The sequence below is a fragment of the Trachemys scripta genome, chromosome 11 (assembly GCF_013100865.1).
Source record: "Trachemys scripta elegans isolate TJP31775 chromosome 11, CAS_Tse_1.0, whole genome shotgun sequence".
Classification (NCBI taxonomy): domain Eukaryota; kingdom Metazoa; phylum Chordata; order Testudines; family Emydidae; genus Trachemys; species Trachemys scripta.
The window spans coordinates 19,620,830-19,646,379 of record NC_048308.1 but is presented as its reverse complement, the minus strand read 5'-3'; the positions used below and the strand labels follow the sequence as shown (position 1 = coordinate 19,646,379).

The following is a 25,550-nucleotide window of genomic DNA, read 5'->3' as shown; positions in this document are numbered from 1 at the left end:
TTCACGCGCTCAAGAGATGGGTTCGTTATCTTATGTGCATGTATACTGCCTGGCTCTTCTATGCGCAAGAATGTAACCACTAAGAAGAGTTGTAAACAAAGTAAGGAGAGAAATAAAAACCCCAGGAAAGTTTTCCTGGGAGGCTTTTTGCAAGAGGCTTTTTGCAAGAGGCTTGTAAAGCTCTCTAGCTACCACAGACCTGGCGTTCTGTTTCCTTTCCTGTGTCGTCACCACAGCTATTCCTGGTGAAATGCTAATAAAACTTCAAGAAGGAGCATTTCAAAAGCATCAACATATGCCTTTTAATAGGAATTAATACATTAACAGGATGACCTTTTGAAAATGAATAGATATTTGTATTTATTCTACTATTCATATTACTGTCCATACAAAAATCTAGTAAAAATACTATACTTTTAATTTTTCATATAGAAAATGTCTGAACTATAAGATATATTTGTTTTGTAATTTCAGTTATATCGGATTACTAATTTGATATAACCAGGGCTGGCTCCAGCATTTCTGCCGTCCCAAGCAAAAAAAAAAGCCGCGATCGCGATCGGCGGCGACAATTGGGAAAAAAAAAATGCTGCGATCGGCAGCAGCAGTTCAGCGGCAGGTTCTTCGCTCCTAGAGGGAGTGAGGGTCCTGCCGCCCCCGAATTGCCGCAAGTGCCGCCCCTCTCCCTTGGCCGCCCCAAGCACCTGCTTGTTAAGCTGGTGCCTGGAGCCTGCCCTGGATATAACTGATCTATCAACTACTGGATTTTGATATGGTCTTGACTTAATTTCACCGAAGCTGCTAATGTGCTGACATGGCATTAGGGGACAAAGACATAGGTAGGCAGTATTTTTCTTTGTTTAATACATAAATTGCCAGATTCTTCCCTTCTCTGTTGCCTGTAAGGATTGATAAGAATGCAGCTGCACAAGAAATGCCTTTTGTGTAAAAGAAGGTAAAAGAAATGTTATCTTCCCCTCTCTTCCTCCCACCCCTGTGAACTGCTCATGGCCCCTTCCTCCCTCCCCTGAGAACTGCTGCTGAGGGAGATTTATGGCAACAGATTATTTCAAATAAAGGTATCTTTAAGGTAAAAGTGTCTGGATGACATGTGTAATGTTATGGGTAATAGATGGGGTGGGTTTACTAACAGTAGGTGTTTCTATTACTTAATAAGGGTTTTTGGGGTGTTGTAATGGATGTAGGCGTGTACATACTAACAAACAAAAAGAATGTGTGGTAACTAATTCAGTGCTTACTGGACAATTGGGTCCAGGGAACAAGTATCGCAATAAAGAAGCCTGTCCTCATATCCGCCTCTGGGTCAACCTGCTCCATTTTCTTCTAACATCTAACTATACAAATATTCCCATTTACTTCTGCGGTGTTTAATTCTGTAGTGAGAGGTGCTACTTAGTTCAAAAAAATTCAGATACATATACCTAAATTTTCCAAGCCATCAGTCTTCTAATTGCCATAACACTTCATTACATTAACAGTAATATATGAAATATATCTAGGCAATTTGCCCAGTGCTAAGTGCAGTGCATAGTTGTCTTCCTAAGTACTCAAACTACCATTAATGAAAACTAATGACCCATCAACATTTGCATTCAAAGTACTGCTTGAAATCTCCAAAGGAGAGTATGCAATTCTAGTGTAGCAATTTTTGTCACTGTAAATTGCTGTTTCCCAATATGTTGCTCTTCTTAATGCTAATTATCCTACAAAATGGATAAATATAACTATTGTAATGTATATTATAGTCTGGTTTCAGCAACAAGATTGTAATTAGTGATTGGAGAGCACTCTCATTAGCATAAATGCAACAATTAAATCATTTAAATTTAGGAATATCACTTAAAGGCTTAAAATAGTGTTGATGCATCCTCTCCTATTAGGTGAAGGTGAAATTCTTCCCCATTCAAAGTGTTTTTATGTTAAATCAAGAACTGTATTTAAAGATAAAACATAGGTTGCTGTAAAGATAATTTTATAATCCTTTTTTCTTATTCTATCTTTATACTTTTATATTTTACTGGCATTCCATTATGAGAGTATTATTTTGAGTTTGAAATACAATTGTTAATTAACTGTTTAGGCTGAAGGGAAAGTTATATTTTGGATTGTGGTACATTTAGAGGAAATGAATTCAATCTAACATTTAATTAGAGCTCAGGAATGAATGAATGAATGAATGAAGTAGAAATATTCATTCCAATATTCTGCTTATAAGGAACATTTACAGTCAAATGTAGAAATGTTGCAGATTGTTTGGAATGAGGCAGTTATCTGATATTGCCCATTCAAATTGAATCTGAACACTCAAACACTTTGCTCTTTAGCTCTTAGGCGTAGCTGGCCAACTCAGACTGGCTCAGGCAGGTAAGTCATTGGAGGATTTTCTCCAGGATATCTAGACTTCAGAACTTTGTATTTTTTTCATACAATTGAAATGTCAGAATGTGCATTGACTTCAAGATACTTAAACTCCCAGTCCAACTTTCTTATGTGATTGAGACCTTTAACTCCCATCTTTTCTACACCTTTCAGTCTTCTTAACACGTTTTATACCCTATTCCCTCTAATTCTCCCCCAAGGACTTCTTAATGAAATATAATAAAATTGATCCATATTTTTAATATTTCTATTACAATATTTGTAATTATTAAAAGGTTTTAGTAAACGTCCAGGAATCACATTGATAACAATGGAAAGGAAGATGGAAGAATCAATGTGTGGTGTATTTTGATCTATTTAGATTTTTTTTTTAAATGTGTAGGTGCAGGAGACCATTTATCTTCTGTATCCAAAGAAGATAAGATCCAATACTCTTAGGGCTACTGATGAGATTATCTTGTGGTGAATAGTTTTGTAATTCTAATGTCTATTGTGAAGAAAATGATTCTGTGATCTTAGAACAAAGATAATAGGATTGTCTAATTACATGATGGGAGTTAGCAGGAGAGGTAGGTGGTCTAGATACAGTTTACTGTTTATGAGAGCAGTAATAGTCTCATTTAGCAGCACAGTAAGCAAAATAGTCTGATTAAATGTTCCACTGAGGGATGCAGAAATGGATTGGACATATTATTCAGAAAGAAAAGGAGAGAGGAAACTGCATTTTCAGTATAGCGCGCTGTCTGGAATGGCACAACCAGTATTTGGTACAACCAGTCTTCCTGCTTACATCCAGTGGTGAAAAAATGTGAAGTTTTCTGTATTAATTATATAGGAACAAGATGTCATACTGCTGCTTTGCTAGAGCACCCCACATGCCAGTATACAGAGGGTCAGATCTTGGATCCCAACAATTTGTGCTCCCAAAGCAACACAAAGATTATGCTGGGAATTCCACTGACATAAGGGATGTCTCCAGGTAATATAAAGCCAGCGTGTGTAGCTCTATATCACCTGCTTCCTTCCTGAAACCCAGTTATGAATTCTTCTTGGGCAGGTTGCATGTCTGAGGGGTGGAGCTAGAGTGCAGTAAGCTCTGTCAATTCATGGCTAATGTAGCAGTTGTAGGAGAGTGATCTAGCCAACACAGCACTGCAGAGCTCTAAATTATGCTGAGGCCAATTAAATTAGGAGCGTGGAATTATATAAAAAATATACATTCACCCATCATCAGTCATGCACTGAGTGCACCTCAGCTCAACCTTTGAAACCTGGCCCAAAACATTTAATTCATGAACTTCAAATTTTTCTTTAAAATTATACATTTTCCCATGGCTTCTCTCATGGAGCATGTTCCCGCTGCCCCCGCCTTTATGCTGCTACTGATATTATCGCATGTCACTTCTATGTTAGTGTAGCAGGGTGCTGGTGCAAATTAGCCCCTGCCCAGTCAGCTCCAATCAGGGGAAACAGATTGAGGCTGATGGAAAAGGCCTGATGCTGCCTGATGATTGGCAACACCTGCTATAAAGGCTGGGAGGGAGCCAGAAAGCAGAGGGGCAGTCAGGGAGGGAATTGGAGGCCCCCTAGCTGAAGGTTGCCTCTGCCTGTAAAGGAGGTGACTAATCCTGCAAGACTTGTATATAGATAGACACTGGTGGTGGGAGAACCTTATATAAATAAAAACACGGGTTGTCCGCAACCCTGAAGCCTCTCTGAGCTTTATTGGGAGCAGCAAGTGGGCCCCAGGAAGAGGGGTGGGACATGGAGCCCTGTTACAGTTAGTAAATCTAGATATGTCATAACTCATGAATAAACCTAATTAAAATTTTATCATAGTAAAATGAAAGTTATGGTTGAAATTGTTTTCCCCTATAGATCCAATTTTTGTCTCCTTTTTCATTCCTCATGTACACACAAAATCAAAATTATGTTACTTCTGGTATGGAGGTAGAATATTGGAAGAAAATATTAAGTCAATTTGACAAAAGGTTCATAAAACACCCTAAAAATAGAGCTGTTAAACACGATTCCTAAAGGGCTAGTGGTGGAAGAGTGATGGTGTCCTGACCCTCTCAACCCCTTATAACAAAAAATTGGAAAGAAGACTGATTAAACTTTCTTTCTTTACTGGACTTACCTAGAAAAGATACAATGTCAGGGCCAAATTTTAGCTGATTAACATATCATAACTGAAGATATTAATATTTTGTTTAATATTGCACACAGGGAACATCAGCTATAGCAAGCTTAGCATAGCATTTCAAAGGACTGCTGGAATTTAATTTCCCTAGGCCCTTTCTTTGCTGAGGTATACTCCGTAGGGTGGGCTTGGTAATGGAGGTGGGGAGGGGTCCAAAATTCTTACAAGGATAGTACCAACCCTCCTAAGATTTGCCTGGAGTGATTGACTCAATAACTAACCTGAGGCATAAAAAGGAGGCCGATGATCCTTTTAACACTTGCTTGGGGAGGGTGGAGGGAAAGGTGTCTCTTCTGCACGTATGGTGCAACTCAAAGTTTTGTGGGCATAACTATGGGGCTATTTTAGATGTCCATAGTCTTAACCCATATATCTGTGCACACTCTCAAGTTAGTGTTAGGGTCAGGATAGGAGATTGTAGGGATGGATATTATTCCGATGTCATGGACTGATCATTACCTCCTGCAGTATGAGGTTAAGACTAGAGGAAAATTATTTCAGTGAATGAGGAAAAACCCATTTTATCTCATCTTTATTTTCACTTAAAAAGAAAAAGACTGTGGGATTTCTCACACAAAAATGAAACAAAACAAAAATGACTAAATTTTATTTAGAATGTTTTCTTTGAAAACCAAAAAAGTAGAGAAAATGGATATTTTCTGGTAAAAATTTCTGCTGGCAAAACATTCCCCCTCCCCCCCCCAGCCTTTTACAAGTATATATATTCAACAGCCCTAGTTGGGACTTATCTTTTCTAACACAGCAGAGGACTTGCTTTCATGTTCATCCTTTGAAGGTAACAGAACCTGAGTGCTTCCAGAAGGTTCTGAAGCGAAAATAAGTTATTGCCAGATGAATGCTCAGCAGTATTTTGTGAGGACTGCATAATGATCTTTTGTACTCAATAACAGGCAGAAGGGTCTCTTGGCAGCCTCTTCCCTGGCTTCACCCTAACGTATCACCATGGTTTGTGGGTTCCCTGTAACAATTAATGGAAGAGGGAGTGTCAGAAGTCACTTGCTCTGAAGCTGATAGCTTGTGTCATATTTTTTTTCTTTTTTTAATTCTTATGCTATGGCTCTGAGACACAAATATGCTAAAACTCTCATTCAGCAGATGTGTTCTGAGTGTTAGCTAGCCTATTTAATCCAGACTCTTTCTGTCTGGTTGCTGCTGAAAATGCCTCCTGTTTTGAGGACATTTTTTCATTACTTTGCAGATAAACACTCATAGCTTTGGGCAGATCTGGCTAGGGCCATGGAGAAAGGTCATTGTCTGGAGGGGCTAAATGCTAGATATTCTGTGTTGAATTTTGGGCAGAAGTATTTACAGAGATTCTAGATGAGTTTAGGAGAACCTTGTGTCACAATCTGTGTCTTGGATCCTGTCCTTCCTGGCTGATGAAGGACTAGTTGGGAAGCACTGGCTTTTTGTTGTTGGAGATAGTAAATTCCTCACTAAAGATGGAAGGTGCTGATTGTCAAAAGTTCAAAAAAGCCCATCTTTTCAGAGATTCTAAGGACAGAAGGGACCATTGTGATGATCTTGTCTGAACTCTTGTAAAGCACAGGCCATAATACTGCCCCAAAATAATTCCTAGAGCATATCTTTTAGAAAAAAAAACAAACCATCCCAATCTTCATTTAAAAATTGTCAGTGATGGAAAATCCACCACAGCCCTTGGTAAATTGTTCCAATGGTTAATTACTCTCACCATTAAAAAAAAATATGTTTTATTTCCAGTCTGAATTTGTCTAGCTTCCACTTCTAGCCATTTTCTGCTAGGTTGAAGAGCCCATAATCATAGTTTGGTTCCCCATATAGGCACTTATAAACTATCCAGTCACCCCATAACCTTCTGTTTGTTAAGCTACATAGATTGAACTTTTTGAGTCTGTCATTACAAAGCATGTTTTTCTAATCCTCTAATCATTCCGATGGCTTTTCTCTGAACCCTCTCCAATTAATTAATATCCTTCTTGAATTGTGGGCACCAGAACTGGACACAGTATTCCAGCAGCAGTTGCACCAGCGCCAAATAGAGATAATATGACTTGAGATTCCCCCTATGTATTCCAGTATTGCATTACCTCTTTTAGCCATAGTGTCAGACTGGGAGCTCATCTTCAGATGATTGTCCACCATGATGCCCAAGCCTTTTTCCATGGCACTGTCTCCCAGGATAGAGTCCCCATCCTGTAAATATGGCCTACATTATTTGTTCCTAGATGTATAACTTTACATTTGTCCATATTAAAACACATGTATTAAATAGTAGATGGCAGCTGATATGTGCTAAAGAGAAAACCGTGAGCAAACAGATCAAAGATGTCTTTCAATGCCCTTAGGGCTTAGGATATAGAAATTTTCACAATCTCAGTGTAGATGATGCAATTTTTGAGATAGTAAAGAGAACAAGAATCCTCATCAAAAGGTTGAGGCAGCTTTTAAGGACCTCCTCAATGGGCTTTTTTTTTTTTGAGAAAAAAAAGTTTCTGGATCATCACACTTGTGACCTATGTTTGAGGACAACTATCAGCTCCCTAGAAGCAAGGGATGATAGCGATCTGACAACACTACAAAGGTGACATCACCTAAATCAACAAGGAAGCATGAAAAGCAATGAAATGTACAAAGATCACACCCTTATGTGGGTGAGTGTTGAATGGAATGCAGATAGGTTCAGGAGAATGAAAAGTCAATTCCACATAATCAAGTCTGCAAATGACAGAGCCAGTCCCATAAGACCAGACAGAAGAGATGTATTCAGAATAAAATCAAGAAGAGACACGTGTATTCAGCAGGTTGAAGAACTCATCAGCAAGCCTTACAGATGCCTAACAAAAGATTTGGACTTCGATCTCACAGCCCTCTGGCCCTTAATAAGAGAGCTCAGCAGAATATCACCAGGTTTCTGGAGTAGTTAATCTTGAAAGCCCAGACTAACCGAGGAGACTGATTTTTGGAACTAGTGTTATGTCCAAGGAAATCACATCAGATTATCAGTTGTTGCAAGTGTGTTGAGACAAAGTTTAACTTTTCATGAGTAGTCAGTTTGCTATAGGTTTACAGTCTGCCTTTTAAGTGTGCAAAACTGGGGATTATCAACTATACTACCTACCATATTACACATTTAGGAAACAATCAGCTTCATTGGTGTATTTGCAAGGGTATGAAGAACATTTTCATCCCCTGTTCTAGATATTCTTGAATTCTTGCAATCTGCTCTGGGTTAGGTCTAGGTGCTAGTTCTGTTAAGGTGCACATTGAGCATCTGTTACAGCATTGTGTGAAAGAATGGATAACTTGTCTCTTGGTCATCCACCAGATACATTCAGATTTTTCAGAGTTGTGGATTAGATTCTCTGTTCCTTATATGTCCTCTCCCCTGGGCAGCTGTTATGGACAAGGGATAAAAAAGAATTGTATCAAGACAAGGCAAGTATCAAGAAGGGCATGAATGGAATCTAACCACTTTTTTTTCTCTCCATATCTGAATTCCTGAGTCCAGGGCTTCAAGGTTCACAACTGCAGAGTAATAATGCTGTTCAAAGACAGCTACTGTGAGATTTTTTGAAAAACATGCATTGCATGTCCGTTTCTCTTGTTGGTGTTGATGTTTCTGTCCTTTTCTTCCTCCCTTGGGGCTACCATCCCTTCCTTTCATTTTTGGGTGTTTGTGACTCACCTTAGAGTCCATGGGTGTAACTAGAAGAGATGATATAAAAGTAGAAGCAAAGGAAATAAAATCTACACAAATAAAAATACACCCACTAGAAAAAAATCCTGATTGTGGGCTTGCAATGACTATAGAATTTCCTCCCCTAAGAAAGTGGTGAAAACCCCATCACTTGGGATATTTAATTAAACAGGCAAAATACCAAAAAGTGTCTTTACTGTAAGAATCTTGCAGTAACCCCAGGAAATGGATAAAATGATCACATAGGTCTTTTCCATATAAGTTGTATGATACCTAACCCCACTGAATAAGTACATTAGCTGGATGTTTTGGCTAAAATGATTAGCAGTGAAACAGTTATTGATGTTGATATTTAAATCGCCCTAATGAGACTTCAGAGATAACATCCTGCTTAAATGAATGAAGTGACATCATCAGAGCTGAATGACAGCTTGAAGCTGTCACAATCCATGGACATCACCACTCCCTGCCCCCGCCACAACTCCCCCAAAAGCTTCTCCTAACTCTTAGAAGGGTAATCCAAATAAAGAGAACAATCTGAAGAAATATTTTCAGAAGAAGTATTCCAAAGGTAATGAGACTGCAGAGCAGGCAGAGTTGGAAAATTCCAAAATGGCAGTGGCTGGACCTAGGTCCTTCAGGAGGAAGGGAACAGGTGAGAGAGATTCCTATCATTAGGAAGATTTTGGTGAGATAATTTCCAATTTTAGAGCCTTAAAATCCTCTGTAGATGCCAAGTTGGATGAAATTAAGGCTGATCTTAGTGACCTGAAGGTGACTGGTCTGGAGTCAGGCATGGGAGGGAGAATGGTGGCGGATGCTTTGCTGCAGAATACAATTGAAATGCTGGGGATGGGGGAAAGAGATCTTGCAGAGAAGGTGGATGACATAGAGCACAGGAGCTGGCTTTTTCCTTTGCCTGGAGGTGCTCAACCCCCATTCAGCCCCAGGCCCTACCCCCACTCCACCTCTTTCACAACTCCCCCACCCCTGCCCTGCCCCAGGCCCCAGCACCTCCATGCCTTCCCCAAGGCCCCATCCCACCTTTTCCAGCCGCCACTTCGCCCCACCCTGCCTCTTCCCACCCAGTTCAGCCCCTTCCCCCGAGTGTGCCCCATCGCTGCTCCTCCCCCCCAGCACCTCCTGCATGTCACAGAACAGCTGATTGCAGCGGGTGTGAGGCATTGGGGGGAGGGGAGTTGGTCGGGGCCGCCAGAAGATGGGAGGCACTGGGGGATAAAGCGGGGAACTGGCTGCCAGGGGGTGCTAAGCACCCACTATTTTTTTTCTGTGGGTGCTCCAGCACTCGAACACCCATGGAGTTGGTACCTATGACACACAGAATTGTGAGAAGAGAAATAACCTAATGAACAAGGTCTCCCCAAAGGAGTGATCTAGTGCAATTCAATGTACCTTCCTAGACCCAGGGGAAAACAAAAAGCTTGAGAGACAGATCCCTGTATTGCCCCCTCCCCCCCCCCAAAAAAAATCCATTAGACCAAGATACATGATTTTACAACTTCACTATTTCGTGCGAAAAGAAGAGCCAAAATGAGAGATCCCTGTAGTAATGCTAAGTGGTTTTAAAGTACTGATCTTCCAGGACCTCGGAGCCACCACTCTTAAAAAGAAGGGAGTCAGCTGAATTCACAGCACCATTAAGGGAAGCTTACATGACATATAGTTAAGGTGTCACCATTAAACTACTCTTCATCCACAAGTGATATGGGAGAAAGAAGAAAAGTGATTAGGATGCTCACAAGATTAAAACTAATGCAAAAGCAGTCCAGACTAGCATGACCAGCCTGCAAGTGTGAAAAATCGCAACAGGGGGTGGGGTGTAATAGGAGCCTATATAAGAAAAAGACCCTAAAGTCGGGACATCTGGTCACCCTAGTCCAGACTCCCATGAGGAGACAGATATTGAACTAGCAAGCCAAAATGAAGACTGGCAATTTGTCAAACCTAAAGGAAGGAGATGACCAAAAATTGGAATAGTAAAGTCAAGAAAAAGATTGATAAGGGGATGGACATCCAAGATATATCTGAGGAAAAGGGAGGAAAGTAATGAGAGCGAGAAACAAAGCAATGTCTGCTTTACTTATGAAGTATCCTGAACCACTTAGTAAGGATATTAGTTAAATACCAGAATGTATTGGGGAATGGAAATAAGGATTAAAATACATGCTAACTATATGATTTGCGGGGATGGGAAGAATGTAACTGCATGCTAAAATAAGATGTAATATTGGGTGTGTGTGTGCATGCACTACTCCCTGCCAGATACTGGTCCTTTTAAAAAATAACAGTTCCTTGGCTTCACACAGGGTGGGTGTTCAGGTTCCCCACACCGAGAGTTCTCTTAACTGTAGGAGTGGGCAGGTTAGCAGATCCATCTGGAACATCGGTGAATCTCCACATTGTAAAGGGAGAAGGGTGTTTGTGTGGATTTTTTTCCCCTCCCGACTATATTCTGAAGACTTGAGGAATTTTTTTGGGGGGGGAGGGATAAAATGGGGGAAGGGATTGGGGAAACTAATAATAATGTTCCAGAGGTTAACTTGAAATTTATATTTAGTTAATGTTACATTTTTGTTGAACAAAGAGCGAGAGGTGGACAGGTTGTTTGCTAGCTGGTCTTAAGGGAAAGGAGGAAGGTGAGATAATGTTATAAATGGGGGAGGGATTGGGGGAGGAAAGTTGGGTGGGTAAACAAAATAAAAATCTTTAGATCCAAACAAATTTTAGATTTAAAGCAGATATTTTGTGCCAAATATTTTTGGTTTAAGTAAGTGGAGAGACTTATCAATGGCACAAGTACACTTTCAATTAAAATTTTACTCTTTATAAAATCAGACAGAAGTAAAAAATCCAATATTTAGAATTAGAGCTTTATATGATGTTTGGTTTTACTGTTTCTTCATATACTTTTATCTACCAACCAACAGTTTGCATCTCCTTTATTATAGCTAATACAATTATATTCTATACCATAAATACTAATGGTCTTAACATAAATTTAAAAAGAAAAAATAGCTTTACAAACTGAGGCCCCATATATATGTTTTCTACAAGAAACACAGCTTATGGAGGAACATAAATATTTCAAAGGTGACTGGTTCCACACTTCCCAAATTTCTCCAAGTGCATCATATACAAGAGGAGTAGCAATAATTATTGCCACTTATTACCTTTCCAATTAAAGGATATATATATAAAATGAAGGCAGATGTTTACTAGTTAAAGGAACACTTGGTGATAGAATTCTTTATTAGGACATATATATGCCCCTAATCAAGGTCAAATGTCTTTTTTCAGAAAAAAAAATCAGAAGAGTTTAGAGAAGAAATTATTATTATTATTGAAGGTGATTTTAATTGTGTTCTTGACTTGAGATTAGGTCAAACAGCAGTATTATAAAAGAGAGATAATCAGGCATAGAATTAATCTCTCTAAAGAATTAATATGATTGGTGTGATTCTTGGAGGTGTCATAATCCAAAGGAGAGAAACTACTTCTTTTCAATAATCTGTAGAATATACAGGAGAATTTGAGATTCTAATCTGTATATTTTTGCTTAATACAGCAATGTCAACACAGCAAGGCTGTATCTTCTGGTTAGATAATGCACTCATTTGGCTTTTTATTAGAAACTGAAGACACACCTAAAATGAAAAGATTAAACATCCCACTTATATATGACTAGAAAAGAGTTGAAGGTATCTTGGAGGCAGGGCCGGCTCCAGGGTTTTGGCCACCCCAAGCAGCCAAAAAAAAAAAAAAAAAAAAAAAGCCGCGATCGCGATCTGCGGCAGCAATTTGGTGAGAGGTCCTTTGCTTCGAGCGGTAGTGAGGGACCGTCCGCCGAATTGCCGCCGAATAGCTGGACGTGCCGCCCCTCTCCGGAGTGGCTGCCCCAAACACCTGCTTGACAAGCTGGTGCCTGGAGCCGGCCCTGCTTGGAGGAAATTAAGCAGCATTTTAAGGAAGATTCTGACCAGATTTAAAAAAAAATGCTGTGGGAGTCCCTCAAAGCAATGATTAGGGGTAGCTTAATTAACAAAGTATCGTGTGGTAGAAAAGTGGAAATGGAAACAGTATTCAATGAAGTTGATATACATAAGAAATACATCAGAAAAATCAATCACAGAAAATATATATATTTTTAAAGGCCAGAAGTAAGTTAATTTTCTACAAACAGATGTAAAATACACAGTTATGAGATAAAAGGGAAGGTCCTCTCATGGATCAGTAATTGGTTAAAAAACAGGAGAAAAAGAATAGGAATAAATGGTCAGTTTTCACAGAGGATATTGATCTCCCAAGGATCTGTGGTGGAACTAGTATTATTCAACATATTCATAAATGATCTGGAAAAAAAAGGGGGGACAGGGGTCAAACTGTAAGATGGCAAGGTTTGCAGATGATACAAAATTATTCAAGACAGTTGTGTCCAAAGCTGACCATGAAGAGTTACAAAAAGATCTCACAAAACTGGGTGACTGGACAATAAAATGACAGATTAAATTCAGTGTTGCCAAGTGAAAAGTAATGCACATTTTAAAACATAATCCCAACTATACATACAAAATGATGGTTTATAAATTAGCTGTTCCTACTCAAGAAAGAGATCTTGGAGTCATCATGGATAGTTCTCTGAAAATATCTACTCAATGTACATCATCAGTCAAAAAGCTAAGAGCATGTTAGGAACCATTAGGAAAGGGATAGATAATAAGTCAGAAAATACCATAATGCCACTATATAAAGCCATGGTATGCGCACATCTTGAATAGTGTGTGCAGTTTTTGTTGCTCCATCTCAAAAAAGATAAATTAAAATAGAAAAAGTACAGGGAAGGGTAACAAAAATGATTAGGGGTATGGAACAACTTCCATATGAGGAGAGATTAAAAAGACTAAGACTGTTCATTTTAGACAAGGGACAACTGAGAGGGGATATGATAGAGGTCTATAAAGTCATGAATGGTATGGAGAAAGTTAATAAGGAAATATTATTTATCCCTGCTCATAACACAAGAACCCGGGGTCATCCAATAAAATGAATAGGCAGCAGGTTTAAAACAAACAAAATTAAGTACTTCTTCACACAAACACTTGTTGCCAGGGGATGCTGTGAAGGTCAAAAGTATTACTAGGTTCAAAACAAGAATTAGAAAAGTTCATGGTGGATTGGTTCATCAATAGCTATTAGCCAAGATGATCAAGGACACAACACCATGCTCTGGGTCTCCTTAAACCTCTTGCTGCCAGAAACGAATGGACATCATTTGATAATTGCCCTCTTCTGTTCATTCTGGCACCAGCCACTCTCAGAAGACAGAATGCTGGGTTAGATGGACCATTGGTTTGACCTAGTATGGCTAGTCTTATATTCTTAACTTACAAACAACACAAGTATTCCAGTAGGTCAATATCTACAGTTGAGACATTTTTTTTTCCTCACTGTCCCACAATAAAGCAAAACCAAGAAGAAAAAATTGGAAAAAAAACTATTCACTACATCTATAAAACACACAGGCTTACTCTCCGTTCTATAAAAAGTAATCTCTAACTTTTAGAGGAAATAGGTACATTAATGAAAAGGTGTAAAGTTGATATAGGCATAGTCACCAAAACTGAGAAATGAACATATGGAGCAATGGTCCCTAAACCTCAATAAACACAATTAAAGAGAACAATGTTAAACATTTTTATCCTCCTTTTAAAATTAAACAAATGCATGGTATTGGGATGGGAAAATGCTGCAGAGAATGTAATCAAATGGGAGGATTTCTGCATATTTAATAGACCATGCCCCCCAAAATAAGACATTTGGGAAGGCAGCTGGAAACGTCATAAGAGAGATAATGGTATTGGCTGTTGATAACCCCTGAATATCTTCATGAAGTTATCCTAAAAACTTTGTTTCTTATAAATGCTATAAAGAGTTGATCACTTATCTCTTAGTTGCTCCTAAAATTACTATTATTTCAAAAGAATTATAAAATTACTATAGCAAGGTGGTGTTAGGGGAGCAACTCCCCTAAATCTATTAACTGCTATCAAAAAGTGAGGGGAAATACTGGTATAGAAAAATTAACTTATCAAGTCAGAGTTTTATGGGAGAGCGTGGAAAAAAATAGCTACTTAGCAATCTGGTGGAACTTTTTGTAGTTAATTGGAAGAGGTTTGTTGGCTGTCACCAAACCCAATAATTTGAGAACTTTTTTTTTTTAATAATAAGGGAGAAACTCATTCAACAACAGTCAAAGTTAAATTCAAAAATGAGATATTAAAATAAGGAAAATAGATAGGAGGAAGAAGGAGTAAAGCTTCACATTGCGTAGAGGTTTGATAGGACAACTAAGAAACAGTTTACATATCTAAATGTAAGAAAAACAGACATTTGGACCTAAACATGAGATTAAAGCCTTTAAAAGACAGATCAGGACAAAGAGTAGAAAAGCATCAACTACAGTATGTGATCAATATCACAAAGATGAAGAAAGTGACTGGGAGCAGGTCTTGTCAGTATAGCTTTACGGACTTCCATAGGCCAATTTATAGATTTATATTTGTGTAAAATACTTAACTTATCTCTATTTAAGTTGTAAACCAAGTTTTATAGATTTTTCTTATAAAATAATGAATCTGTTAATAGGTCTGTGACAAAAGTTGTTAGTTTGCTCCTTTTGTAATCTGTGTGAAATTGATTGATGGGCTCTGCATACCTGGAGATTTTTAAGAACAGGTTAGCCAAACACCTGTCAGGGATGACCTAGATATACTTAATCATGCTTCAGAGTGAGGGGAATGGACTACATGACTTCTTGCTGTCCCTTTTAGCTCTACATTTCTGTGATTCTATGATCATTCCTTGCAGATAGCTGTTACATAAAAAAATATAATAGCTTTTACATATTGACATGCAGTTTATTAATTTGAACACTAAGACCAAGAACTGAAAGCATGTAGACTGCCTGCTCATTTCTAAATATGGTCAAGTCAAAAGGGATTTGAAGATAGACTGATAATGTTTATGCTCTCATATTGCTGTGTTTTTTTCTGTAGGTAGAAGACTATGATTTTCATGGCTCTTACTGGGGCATCCTTCTCAAGCATTATATTCACTTTAAAAACCATAATTTGTGGAGGGAGGGAAAGGAGTGAAAGTGTGATTTCTATACTTTGAAATTATGATGGCCTTCCTTGCACTTTATGGAACTCACAGTTAATTAAAACTGAAGGATTTGGAAACTAAGGATTTAGTTGTATCAAATGTATATTATTTGGTAAGATGATTATCTTTATTTAAAAAAAACCTTGATATTTTTACAGATAAAAAACTCTGGTGGGCAGACCACAACCTAGCTCAGCTGGGTACCTGCAACAAAAGAGATGGAAGAACCTCCATTGTCCTGCGAAACAAGACTTCAGGCGTTGTACATATGAAAGTGTATGATAAAGCAGCACAGCAAGGTAAACTGTATTTTAAATATCTTTAAACTACCATTAGAGTACATAATGTATTCATCTTCCATATTATTCCCAAAATGCATAGAGATTTATACTTGTTCCCCTTCGTTATCTGATACACTGACTAAAAGTAGAGCTTCTATCCACAGTGAATTACAATGTAGTTAATAACTTTCAAAATAATACACAATAGTTTAGAAATCTCTCTTTAATATGTATTCAACATATTTGAATATGATGCTTAATGCAAATGGAAATTACTATGATATTGTGAAGCTTAAATTTGGTAGTCAGAACTAAGACAAAAATGTGAATGTTTTCTTTTTCATTCACTAGTTAATGCTATGTATCTCTCAATAAATTATTAAAAAATTAAATACAAGAAATAGTGTTTGAAAAATCATTGATATTTTTCATTCATCTCAATGGTTTTAAGACAATGTAATTTATTTTACTTCATTGAAATTGGACTGATGTAAATTGGGAGAAAGTGACAAGAAAAATCAGGCAATTTTATTTTTCTTTGGTAGGAGAATGAATTAGGTATGTTTCCCTATTATTATAATGAAAAAAAATCTACAATCAAGGACATTGCAAACTGTGAGCTTGTTTTTAGACATATATACTGTCCCATAAAATAAACTATTTATGAAATAAACTGTGTATGTGAGAGAGAGAGAAAGAGAGAGAGAATGTGTGTGTGCAATCCAGAACAGTCTGTCAGTGTTTGTTTTCTTTCTCTATTACATACACCTGAAGAGGTAAACTGCAAACCAGGAGGCTAATGCTTTCGGTAGGATTCTGGGGAATGTGAAAGAGCCACTGGGGAGGCTTGGGGAGATGAGTTTCAGGGCCTACACAATTGGATGGCAGGGTCTCGACTATCAAGAGGGGTTTCAGACATGAGGTCTACCCCAGGAATGTGTGCACAGAGCCCAAAAGCTAGGGACACTGCCTAAATTGTCCTGTCCTTTTAAGCTAAGGGCATATGGGATTCATTTCTATACCCTCACTGTGTGTGTCTAGCATATCAACCAGATCTGTCCCTGCTACACCTTATGTATCGCTGTATCTATAATTGTAGATAGAAGACCATTTACAGCGTTTCCTCAGACAATCTGACTCCATAGTATTCTCCCTGAGAGGCATCTAAAACCCAGGCTAGATGGATTTAAGTCACTGATTTTAATAATGATTTAAATCAGTCAGAAATGTTGATTTAAATATTAGATTTTAATCGAGACAAGGTGGGTGAGGTAATATCTTTTTATTGGACCAAGTTCTGTTTCCCACACCTGAAGAAGAGCTCTGTGTAACCTCAAAAACTTGTTTCTCTCATCAGCAGAAGTTGGTCCAATAAAACATATTACCTCACCTACCTGCCTCTCTAATATTCTGGGAATGACAAAGCTACAAACACATTGCAAAGCATGTCTTTATATTCTTAAAGAAAGGTTGATTTTCATTGGTTGGTAACTATTAAAACATGTTGATCTGCAACTAAATATAGTTATTACAGTACATTGGTGGTATTTTTTTGCCAACCAGGAGGATACACGATATCTATATACATTTATTTCAGCAATTATTTAGTTTAACTGTACTGGATAGAAAAGAAAAAATAAGTTTATCCAAACATGTTTTACATTTAAATCTAACTGATTTATTCAACAAAGGAAGTATTATCTATAGTTAGTGAACTGAATGAATAGTATCTGGTCACTATGTTCTTCAAGGTTTTAGAACTGGTTGATCTCATCCTCTCATAACTAATTTCATAGATTGGAAGATAAAAACAAGCTTTTCTTCTTTTTCAACTTCCAATTGGTTTATAAACTTTGAGTGAACTAATTGAAATGAACTAGTTGAATAAACTGGATTGAAGACAATATTCTCTCTGTACCTGCAGAAGAGGCTACTGCTGTCAAAAACTGGTTGGTTTCAGATCCTTAGCAAGTGACTTCCACCCATCATTGGTGGTTTGAGTTTCTTTAAAACTTGACAACAAAAATAATTCTTAATGTTGTTTGAGGTTTTATTATTATTATTAAGGCTACGTTTATGTCACGGAGGTCACGGAAGTCACGGAATCCATGACTTCCAGAGACCTCTGTGACATTCTCTGCTTCAGCCCCTGGGGCTGTGGGACTCTGGAGCTGGCAGCCATCGGGTCCCTGACAGGATTCCAGCAACAGGCGACAGCAGCAACAGGTGACAGGGGGCCCCCTTCAAGGTTCCAGCTGAAGGTGACAGACTCCTTAAGGGGCCCTCCTCAGGATTCCAGTGACAGGCAACAGCCTCAGGCAGGGGGTTGGGAGGCAGGGGGACACCTCAGGAGAGCGGCTGGGGTGTCCCATTTTCTCTTTGGGAAATGTGGTAACCCTGCAGCTTTTAGCTGCCGTGGGCAGAACGGGAAACACACAGCTCCCAGCCACCACTTCTGCAGCAGCAAAAGTCACAGGCTTCTGTTAATTTTTATTTATAGCCCATGACCTGTCCATGACCTTTACTAAAAATAACCATGAGAAAATCTTAGCCTTAATTATTATTATTATTTATTATTTATTATTTATTACATTTTAGTTCTTTTAATTGACCACGATAAGCTTGGGCCTTAACTTAGGTTGTCAATTTCAAATTTAATTTTAAATAGTTTTTAAACAAGCAACCCTGCATTTAATATTCTGATTTAAATAAAAATATTTTTAAATTAAAAACATTTGATTATTATCCAGCCTGCTGAAATTTAATCACTCAGCCTCCTCAGGCAGACCATCAGAACATATCCATCATCTCAACTAGGTAACTCTATCTCAAAGTTTGAGTGGGTTCAAAATAAAGGTGGCAAGTTTAAAAGAAGTCTGAATATTCAATCAGACCCCATAATATGAGTTGAGATGAAGATATTAACTATTTCGTTATATTAATTTTTTTGGGAGCATATTTGATGTATACTTTTTTTATGGTACTTTACAATCCTCAGAGGGATCTTTTACACTTTGTATCATTGCCTAACATGCTGTGACTAGCATCACATGGCCCAACATAATAAAAGTGCTATAACAATTAGATATTTAATAACTGGGAGAGTTCATAAATTATTTAAATTCAAAAAATCAGTTTTAATTAGTAAAGTGAGCCTGGGATATCTCTGTGGAATACATGTCTATGAGTATCTAGGTAATACTTGTCACTGTTGCTACACATAGATAATGAGCATTAATACGCTAAATAAATAGATAAATCTTAAAGGTACAAGTTTAATATAGTGTTTGGGGAATTATGTGCAGAGTTCCAGGAACAGGAAAATATATAAGTGCTTTTTTAACAGTAAATTTATTTTTAAAATGCCTTTCATATAGTGATATGGTACTGAGGTTTTAGTAGTGGCTCATGGAGTGCTAAGCTTGAACTTGACATGTTTCCAGTTTCATCATGTTTTCTTAGTTTAAAATAGACAAGCTCAGTCAGACCTATTTTAGTTTGAAAAGATTTGTAAAATATTGTAAACATAAAACATAATGTTATGCTGAGATTTTCATGGTTTTCAGCATTTCTGTATTTGCAATTTCAAATATATCAGGTGATTAATATGCTATGAACTGTTCATAAATTGGCATTAAAATACTAATACTAAGCAACAGAACAGCTTAAACTTCAGTAGGATCCAGAGTTGTAACCATCCATTCCCCCCCCCCCCATTTTTCCACGCTACAGGTAGCAATTCCTGTCAACTAAACAATGGTGGGTGTTCCCAGCTTTGCTTACCAACATCAGAAACGACCAGAACATGCATGTGTACAGTGGGTTATAACCTCCGAAAAAATCGTATGTCATGTCAAGGTATTTAGCTTTTCAATTCTTACTTTTGCTAAACAAATGTTATGACAACATTGAGACAGAAGAAGAGTCCTTATTTGTGTTTTTTTTTTTTAAACCTAAATGAACAATTTTACTAAGAAAAGCCTGGCTAGATTATGGCGGAAGAAAGGACGTCCCACTATAGCTAGGGATTAATTTCGCCTTTGATTCTAATTTCCATATTTTGGTTCCTCATAACTTTCTCAGATTTATTTTGGGGGGAAAAGTAATGCTAGGAAACTTGTATATGTCCCCTTCTTTTACATACACAGATGAGCAGGAACATTTAGAAGAGCAGGACCATCATTCTGAAGCACTTTATTGGTTCACATCTGCTGGATTTCTATTTTTACAAACCATGCGGGTTTACAAACTTTTCACTAGGGGTCTCTACTACAACAGGATATGAAGAAGCTAGCTTTAACATCTTGGAACCTGAAGGGTAAACTAACAAGAATGGCTGCTGATAGGAGCTACAGCAGTTACTTTTATTCTAAATTCCAGAAAAGATTTTGCCTCCAGAATGGGTTATAGAAATTAAAGGACCTTTTCCAATTTGTTGAAAAGTTTTTAAATTGAATATTTTGAAAGCTTCCCCAAAATGTTTGGACTTCTTTGTTTTTAGGCAAGAAAAGCATTATGGTTCTCAAGAGGTATAACATTTAGTGTGGAACGTTGGTTCCTCAAGAGGCCTCCAGGCTCAGGACTTCTAATTCTACATCCAGTGGAAAAATATAATTTTGTTGGAAGTTGGTAATGGCCCCTATATTTACACTGCCTAACACTTTCCATTATGAAAGATTCTTACGACGCTTTTTGAGAAACTTTAAGATTTCCATTGTTTGGAATAGACCTTTGGAATTCAGCACAGGATAAGACATCTGACCAGAGAATTACCTTTTCTTTGACCCTGGAAATTCAATTCATGTTTTGCTGAGATATACACTGTCGAAAATCCCTTATTTGCTTGTGTTCCTCGGGAAGATTTTGTCAGCAGACCAAAATGACTAAACATGGACATTTAAGGACAGACTCACATTGCTGCTACGTGTATATGCATTATGATAGTCTTTAACTACATGATTACATACTATTTTTTCTAGAAGATCCCTGCTTCATTCAGTGCACAGGAGAGACACACAAGAAGGCAGACTTAAGGCTGAACAGGCAATCTTAAATTTCCCCCCCTCCCAGCTCTAAGGCTCCAACTCATGTGGAGCAGAGCAGCCCGGTACCGTCGACCCAGGCATCCTCACCGGTACGGATGCTGTCGACGCCGGAGGCGGTGCAGGCTGCGAAGGACATTGCGAGCTTGGAACGGGCAGGTTCATAATCAGGCAAGGGCCCTAGGTCATGAGGCAAGCCCCCTTTGGGTGCCCACCAGACCTCTCCGAGCAGCCGGGCTCCATCGGCCTCCTCTGGCCGACCACAGGACAAGTCGGCGGGTCATGAGTTGGCGGACCCGCGCCAGGACTCTGACCTCAATATCAATGCCCTGCACCGACCCAAGCGCCCGGCTCCGTGTGGGCCCTCTCTCTGGTACCGGACGACACCATAGCGGCGCCTCTGGCATCAGTCCCGCAGGAGGACTTCAAGGCGCACCAAGACCTGCAAAAGCGAGTGGCTTCCAACCTCCAGCTGCAGGCCGAGAAGTTGGAGGGTATGACCGATTCCCTCTTTAACGTCCTGTCTCCCTTGGCACCGGGCCGCGTGGCCCTGCCTCTGCACCAGGGTATTGCCAACATTTCAAACTCCTTGTGGCAAACTCCCGAATCCTTGGCCCCAATCTCGAAAAAGGCCAAGAGGAAATACTTTGTGCCGGCGAAAGACCATGAATACCTGTAATCACACCCGGCACCCAACTCGCTCGTTGTGGAATTGGTAAACCACAGAGAGCATCAGGGCCAGCCCGCGCCCACCCCAAAAAACAAAGACGCCAGGAGACTAGACTCCTTTGGCAGAAAATTTTATTCATAGGCTAGATTCCAGCTTCGCGTAGCCAACCACCAGGCCTTACTGAGCAGGTACGACTTCAACCTGTGGGAGTCCCTGCCTAAATTTGAGCCCCTCCTCCCAGACCGGGACAGGAAGGACTTCAAGGCCCTGGTGGAAGAGGGATCGTCGTCGGCAAAAGTGGCCCTGCAAGCGGCATCCGATGTGCTGGACACGGCGGTCCGCTTGATGGCTTCCGCGATTACCATGCGCAGGGCATCATGGCTGTTGTTGTCCGGGCTGTCGACGGAGGCACAATCACTGATGAAGGACCTCCCGTTCGATGGCAAGGTGCTCTTTGTGGACCAGCCGGATGTCAGGCTGCATGGGATGAAAGATTCCCACTCCACCTTGCAGACCTTGGGCCTCTATGTCCCTCCGGCTAAGGACAAGGCCAAATCGCTTCCAGCGGCTCAGCAGATATGAGCCCCCATAGAAAAGGCCCAGAGACCAGAAGCATCGGTCTCAGAGGCAGTCCCACTCTGCCCCGCAGCCTGGTCCCTCTAAGGGCAAGAGGCAGGGGAAGAGGTGGTTTTGACTATCTGCAGGGGGGCACCAGGCCTGTTGCCAGGGAGACTCCCCGATTAATAAAGTTTGTGTTCTGCAACCGATTGTTTGCCTTCCTCAGGGTGTGGTCCCGCATAGCTTTGAACCAATGGGTCCTCGGTACTATTTCCAAGGGCTATGTGTTGCAGTTCACCTCACCCCCACCAAATCAACGCCATCCACGGTGGCCCCGGTGGACCCGGAACATGTCCGCCTCCTGCATCAGGAGGTGGACCAGTTGCCCCACCTAGGGGCGGTGGAAAGGGTACTGGTTCTGTTCCAGGGCAAGAGGTTCTACTCCCAATACTTCCTGATCCCGAAGGCGAAAGGAGGTCTCAGGCCTATTCTGGACCTGCACGACCTGAACAGGTTCCTAACCCGTTCCAAGTTCTGCATGGTGTCCCTCTATTATCCCCTCCCTGGACCTGGGGGACAGGTACGTGGCCCTGGATCTCCAGGACGCGTACTTTCATGTCCATATTTTCGAGGGACACAGACGCTTCATGGTGGGGATGGACCACTATCAATTCACAGTCCTCCCCTTTGACCTATCCATGGCTCCCAGGGTTTTCACGAAATGTATGTCTGTGGTGGCGGCCTACCTCAGGCGGGAGGGCGTACAAATCTTCCCTTACCTGGACGACTGGCTCCTCAAGGGGGAGTCCCATTTCAAAGTGGAGTCCCATGTAGAGCTGCTCCTCTCGACATGCGCCGATCTAGGCCTGGTCGTAAATGAGACCAAATCGACATTAGTGCCCGTTCAGCACATAGAGTTCATTGGGGTCCTGCTGGACTCTTCCAGGGCCACAGCCTCTCTCCCCCTGGTCAGGTTCGAGACCCTAAGGGGTCTCATCACCTTGGTCATGGCCTTCCCGGTGACCACGGCAAGGGCGTGTCTTCGGATTCTGGGACGCATGGCGGCGTGCACTTACGTGGTCCGCCATGCAAGGCTCCGTATGAGGCATCTCCAATTATGGCTGGCCTCCCAGTTCTCCCAAGCTCGGGACAGTCTGGACAAGGTTCTCATGGTCCCATCCCTGATACTCTCTCCTATGGTGGTCCTGCCTGAGCAATATGTTGCAAGAGGTTCCCTTCAGGGAGGCCAACCCGTCCATAGATCTGATGTCTGATGCTTCGGACCTGGGCTGGGGAGCCCACACGGGGGACGTGCAAACCCACGGAACGTGGTCGGCCCCGGACTTGCCCCTTCACATAAATGTCAAGGAGCTCAGGGCGGTTCGGTTGGCATGCATGGCGTTCCTCACGCACCTCCGTGGCAAGGTGGTCAGAGTCCTCACGGACAGCACCGCCGCCATGTACTATATCAACAGGCAAGGCGGGACTCACTCCCTTGCCCTCTGCCAGGAAGCCCTGAACCTATGAGAGTTCTGTATAGCCCACAATATCTCCCTGAGGGCAGCTCACCTCCCGGGCATCCGCAATACGCAAACGGACCACTCCCGCAGGGTCTCCTGCCCCCCAGTAGGAGTGGTCGCTTCACTCGGAGGTCACTCACCGGCTCTTCCAAGAGTGGGGAGCTCCCCAGATCGACCTGTTTGCAACCCATCAGAACAGGTGTTGCCCCTGGTTCTGCTCCAGGGAGTGGGAGGAGAAAGCGCGATCTCTGACGTGCTCCTCCTGAGCTGGTCGGGCCAGCTCGTCTATGCCTTTCCCCCGTTCCCCCTCATCGCCAAGGTCCTTCAGAAGGTGAAAGCGGACAAGGCAAGCGTCATTCTCATAGCCCCGGTGTGGACCCGCCAGCACTGGTACAGGCCCCTCCTACGCCTCTTAGTGGCCCCCCCCCGAGGGCACTGCCGCTCCACCCGTACCTCCTCTCCCAGGACGGGGGTGCCTCCTCCATCTCAATCTGGCCACGCTTCACCTGACAGCCTGGCTGCTCCGTGACTGAATGAGGAGGAGAATCGGTGTTCGGAACAGGTAAGGCGAGTCCTCTTGGAAAGCAGGAAACCGTCCACGCGTTGGAAGTACATGGCGAAGTGGTCCAGGTTCACCAGGTGGGCGAGTGAGTGGGGAGTGTCCCCTTCCGCCGCACCTCTCCAGTTTATCCTGGACTACCTCTTATCCATTAGGACCCAGGGACTGGCACCTGCCTCAGTCAGGGTGCACCTGGCGGCCAGATCGGCTTTTCACCCGCCGGTGCATGGCCACTCGGTCTTCTCCCACTCTATGACCTCCCATTTCCTGAAGAGCCTTGACCATTCGTTCCCGTACGCTAGCCCCCCTGTGCCGCAATGGGACCTAAACGTGGTCTTGTCCTGTCTCACAGGACCCCCCTTTGAACCCCTGGCCATGTGTTCCTGGTCGCACCTCTCGTGGAAGGTGGTCTTCCTAGTGGTGATCACGTCGGCTCGACGTGTCTCAGAGCTCAGGGTCTTAACCTCAGAACCCCCCATATGGTTTTCCATAGGGATAAAGTCCAGCTCCGCCCACACCCGACGTTCCTTCTGAAGGTGGTCTCCGCCTGCCATATGGAGCAGAGCATCTTCCTCCCCGTGCTCTGCCCTAAGCCCCTCTCCTCTAGCGAGGAACGCCCCCTCCACATGCTCGATGTGCATACGGCGTTGGCTTTTTGTCTGGATCAGACTAAGCCGTTCTGGAAATCCTCTCAACTCTCTATTGCCTTGGCCGAGCGGGCTAAGGGGCAAGCCATCTCCACCCAGCGGCTTTCCCGCTGGATCACCTCCTGCATACGCACGTGTTATGATTTGGCAGGGATTCCCCCACCACCCATTGTAAGGGCACACTCTACGAGGGCTCAGGCCTCATCAGCTGCCTACGTCGCCCATGTTCCCATCCAGGACATTTGTAGGGCGGCCACGTGGGCTTCAGTTCACACATTTACTTCACATTATGCGATCGTCTCCCAGTCTAGGGATGACACCATTTTCGGCAGGGCGGTACTGCGTCCCAAACCATAGTGAATTCCTACCCACCTCCAACAGATATTGCTTGGAATCACCTACTGTGGAATACACAAAGAAGAAAGGCCAGTTACCTGTTCCGTAAATGGCATTCTTCGAGATGTGTTGCTCCTGTCTATTCCACACCCCGCCCTCCTTCCCCTCTGTCGGAATCTAGATCAGTTTTTCACTTTGGGACGGTGGTTCTATAATCCCTATTTAATTGGAATTCCTCAGCTGTGTTTCCTAGGTACAGACTGCTAGCAAATCCCCACACAAGTGGGGCTATGCAGACATGATATCTGTGGTTCTTCAAGAGTGTTGCCTGTTTATATTCACATTGACTGTGCACTTTCTCCCTTTCTTAGAACTTTTTTGTTGTAGGACTCTTGGGTTTAGCAGAAAAAAATGAACTGATTGGGGCCAGGAGGCCCTTTTTATAACTTTGA

The 25,550-nt window shown here is 41.4% G+C and overlaps 1 protein-coding gene across 1 annotated transcript in view; it reads left to right on the top strand.

Moving 5' to 3' along the window:
- LRP1B (LDL receptor related protein 1B) overlaps window positions 1-25,550 on the top strand; it is a 1,021,752-nt gene that overhangs the window by 617,688 nt on the left and 378,514 nt on the right. Inside the window, exons 33-34 of the mRNA XM_034786032.1 lie at window positions 15,644-15,784; window positions 19,499-19,624. Coding sequence (XP_034641923.1) covers window positions 15,644-15,784; window positions 19,499-19,624 — 267 coding nt within the window. The remainder of the gene's footprint in view (window positions 1-15,643; window positions 15,785-19,498; window positions 19,625-25,550) is intronic.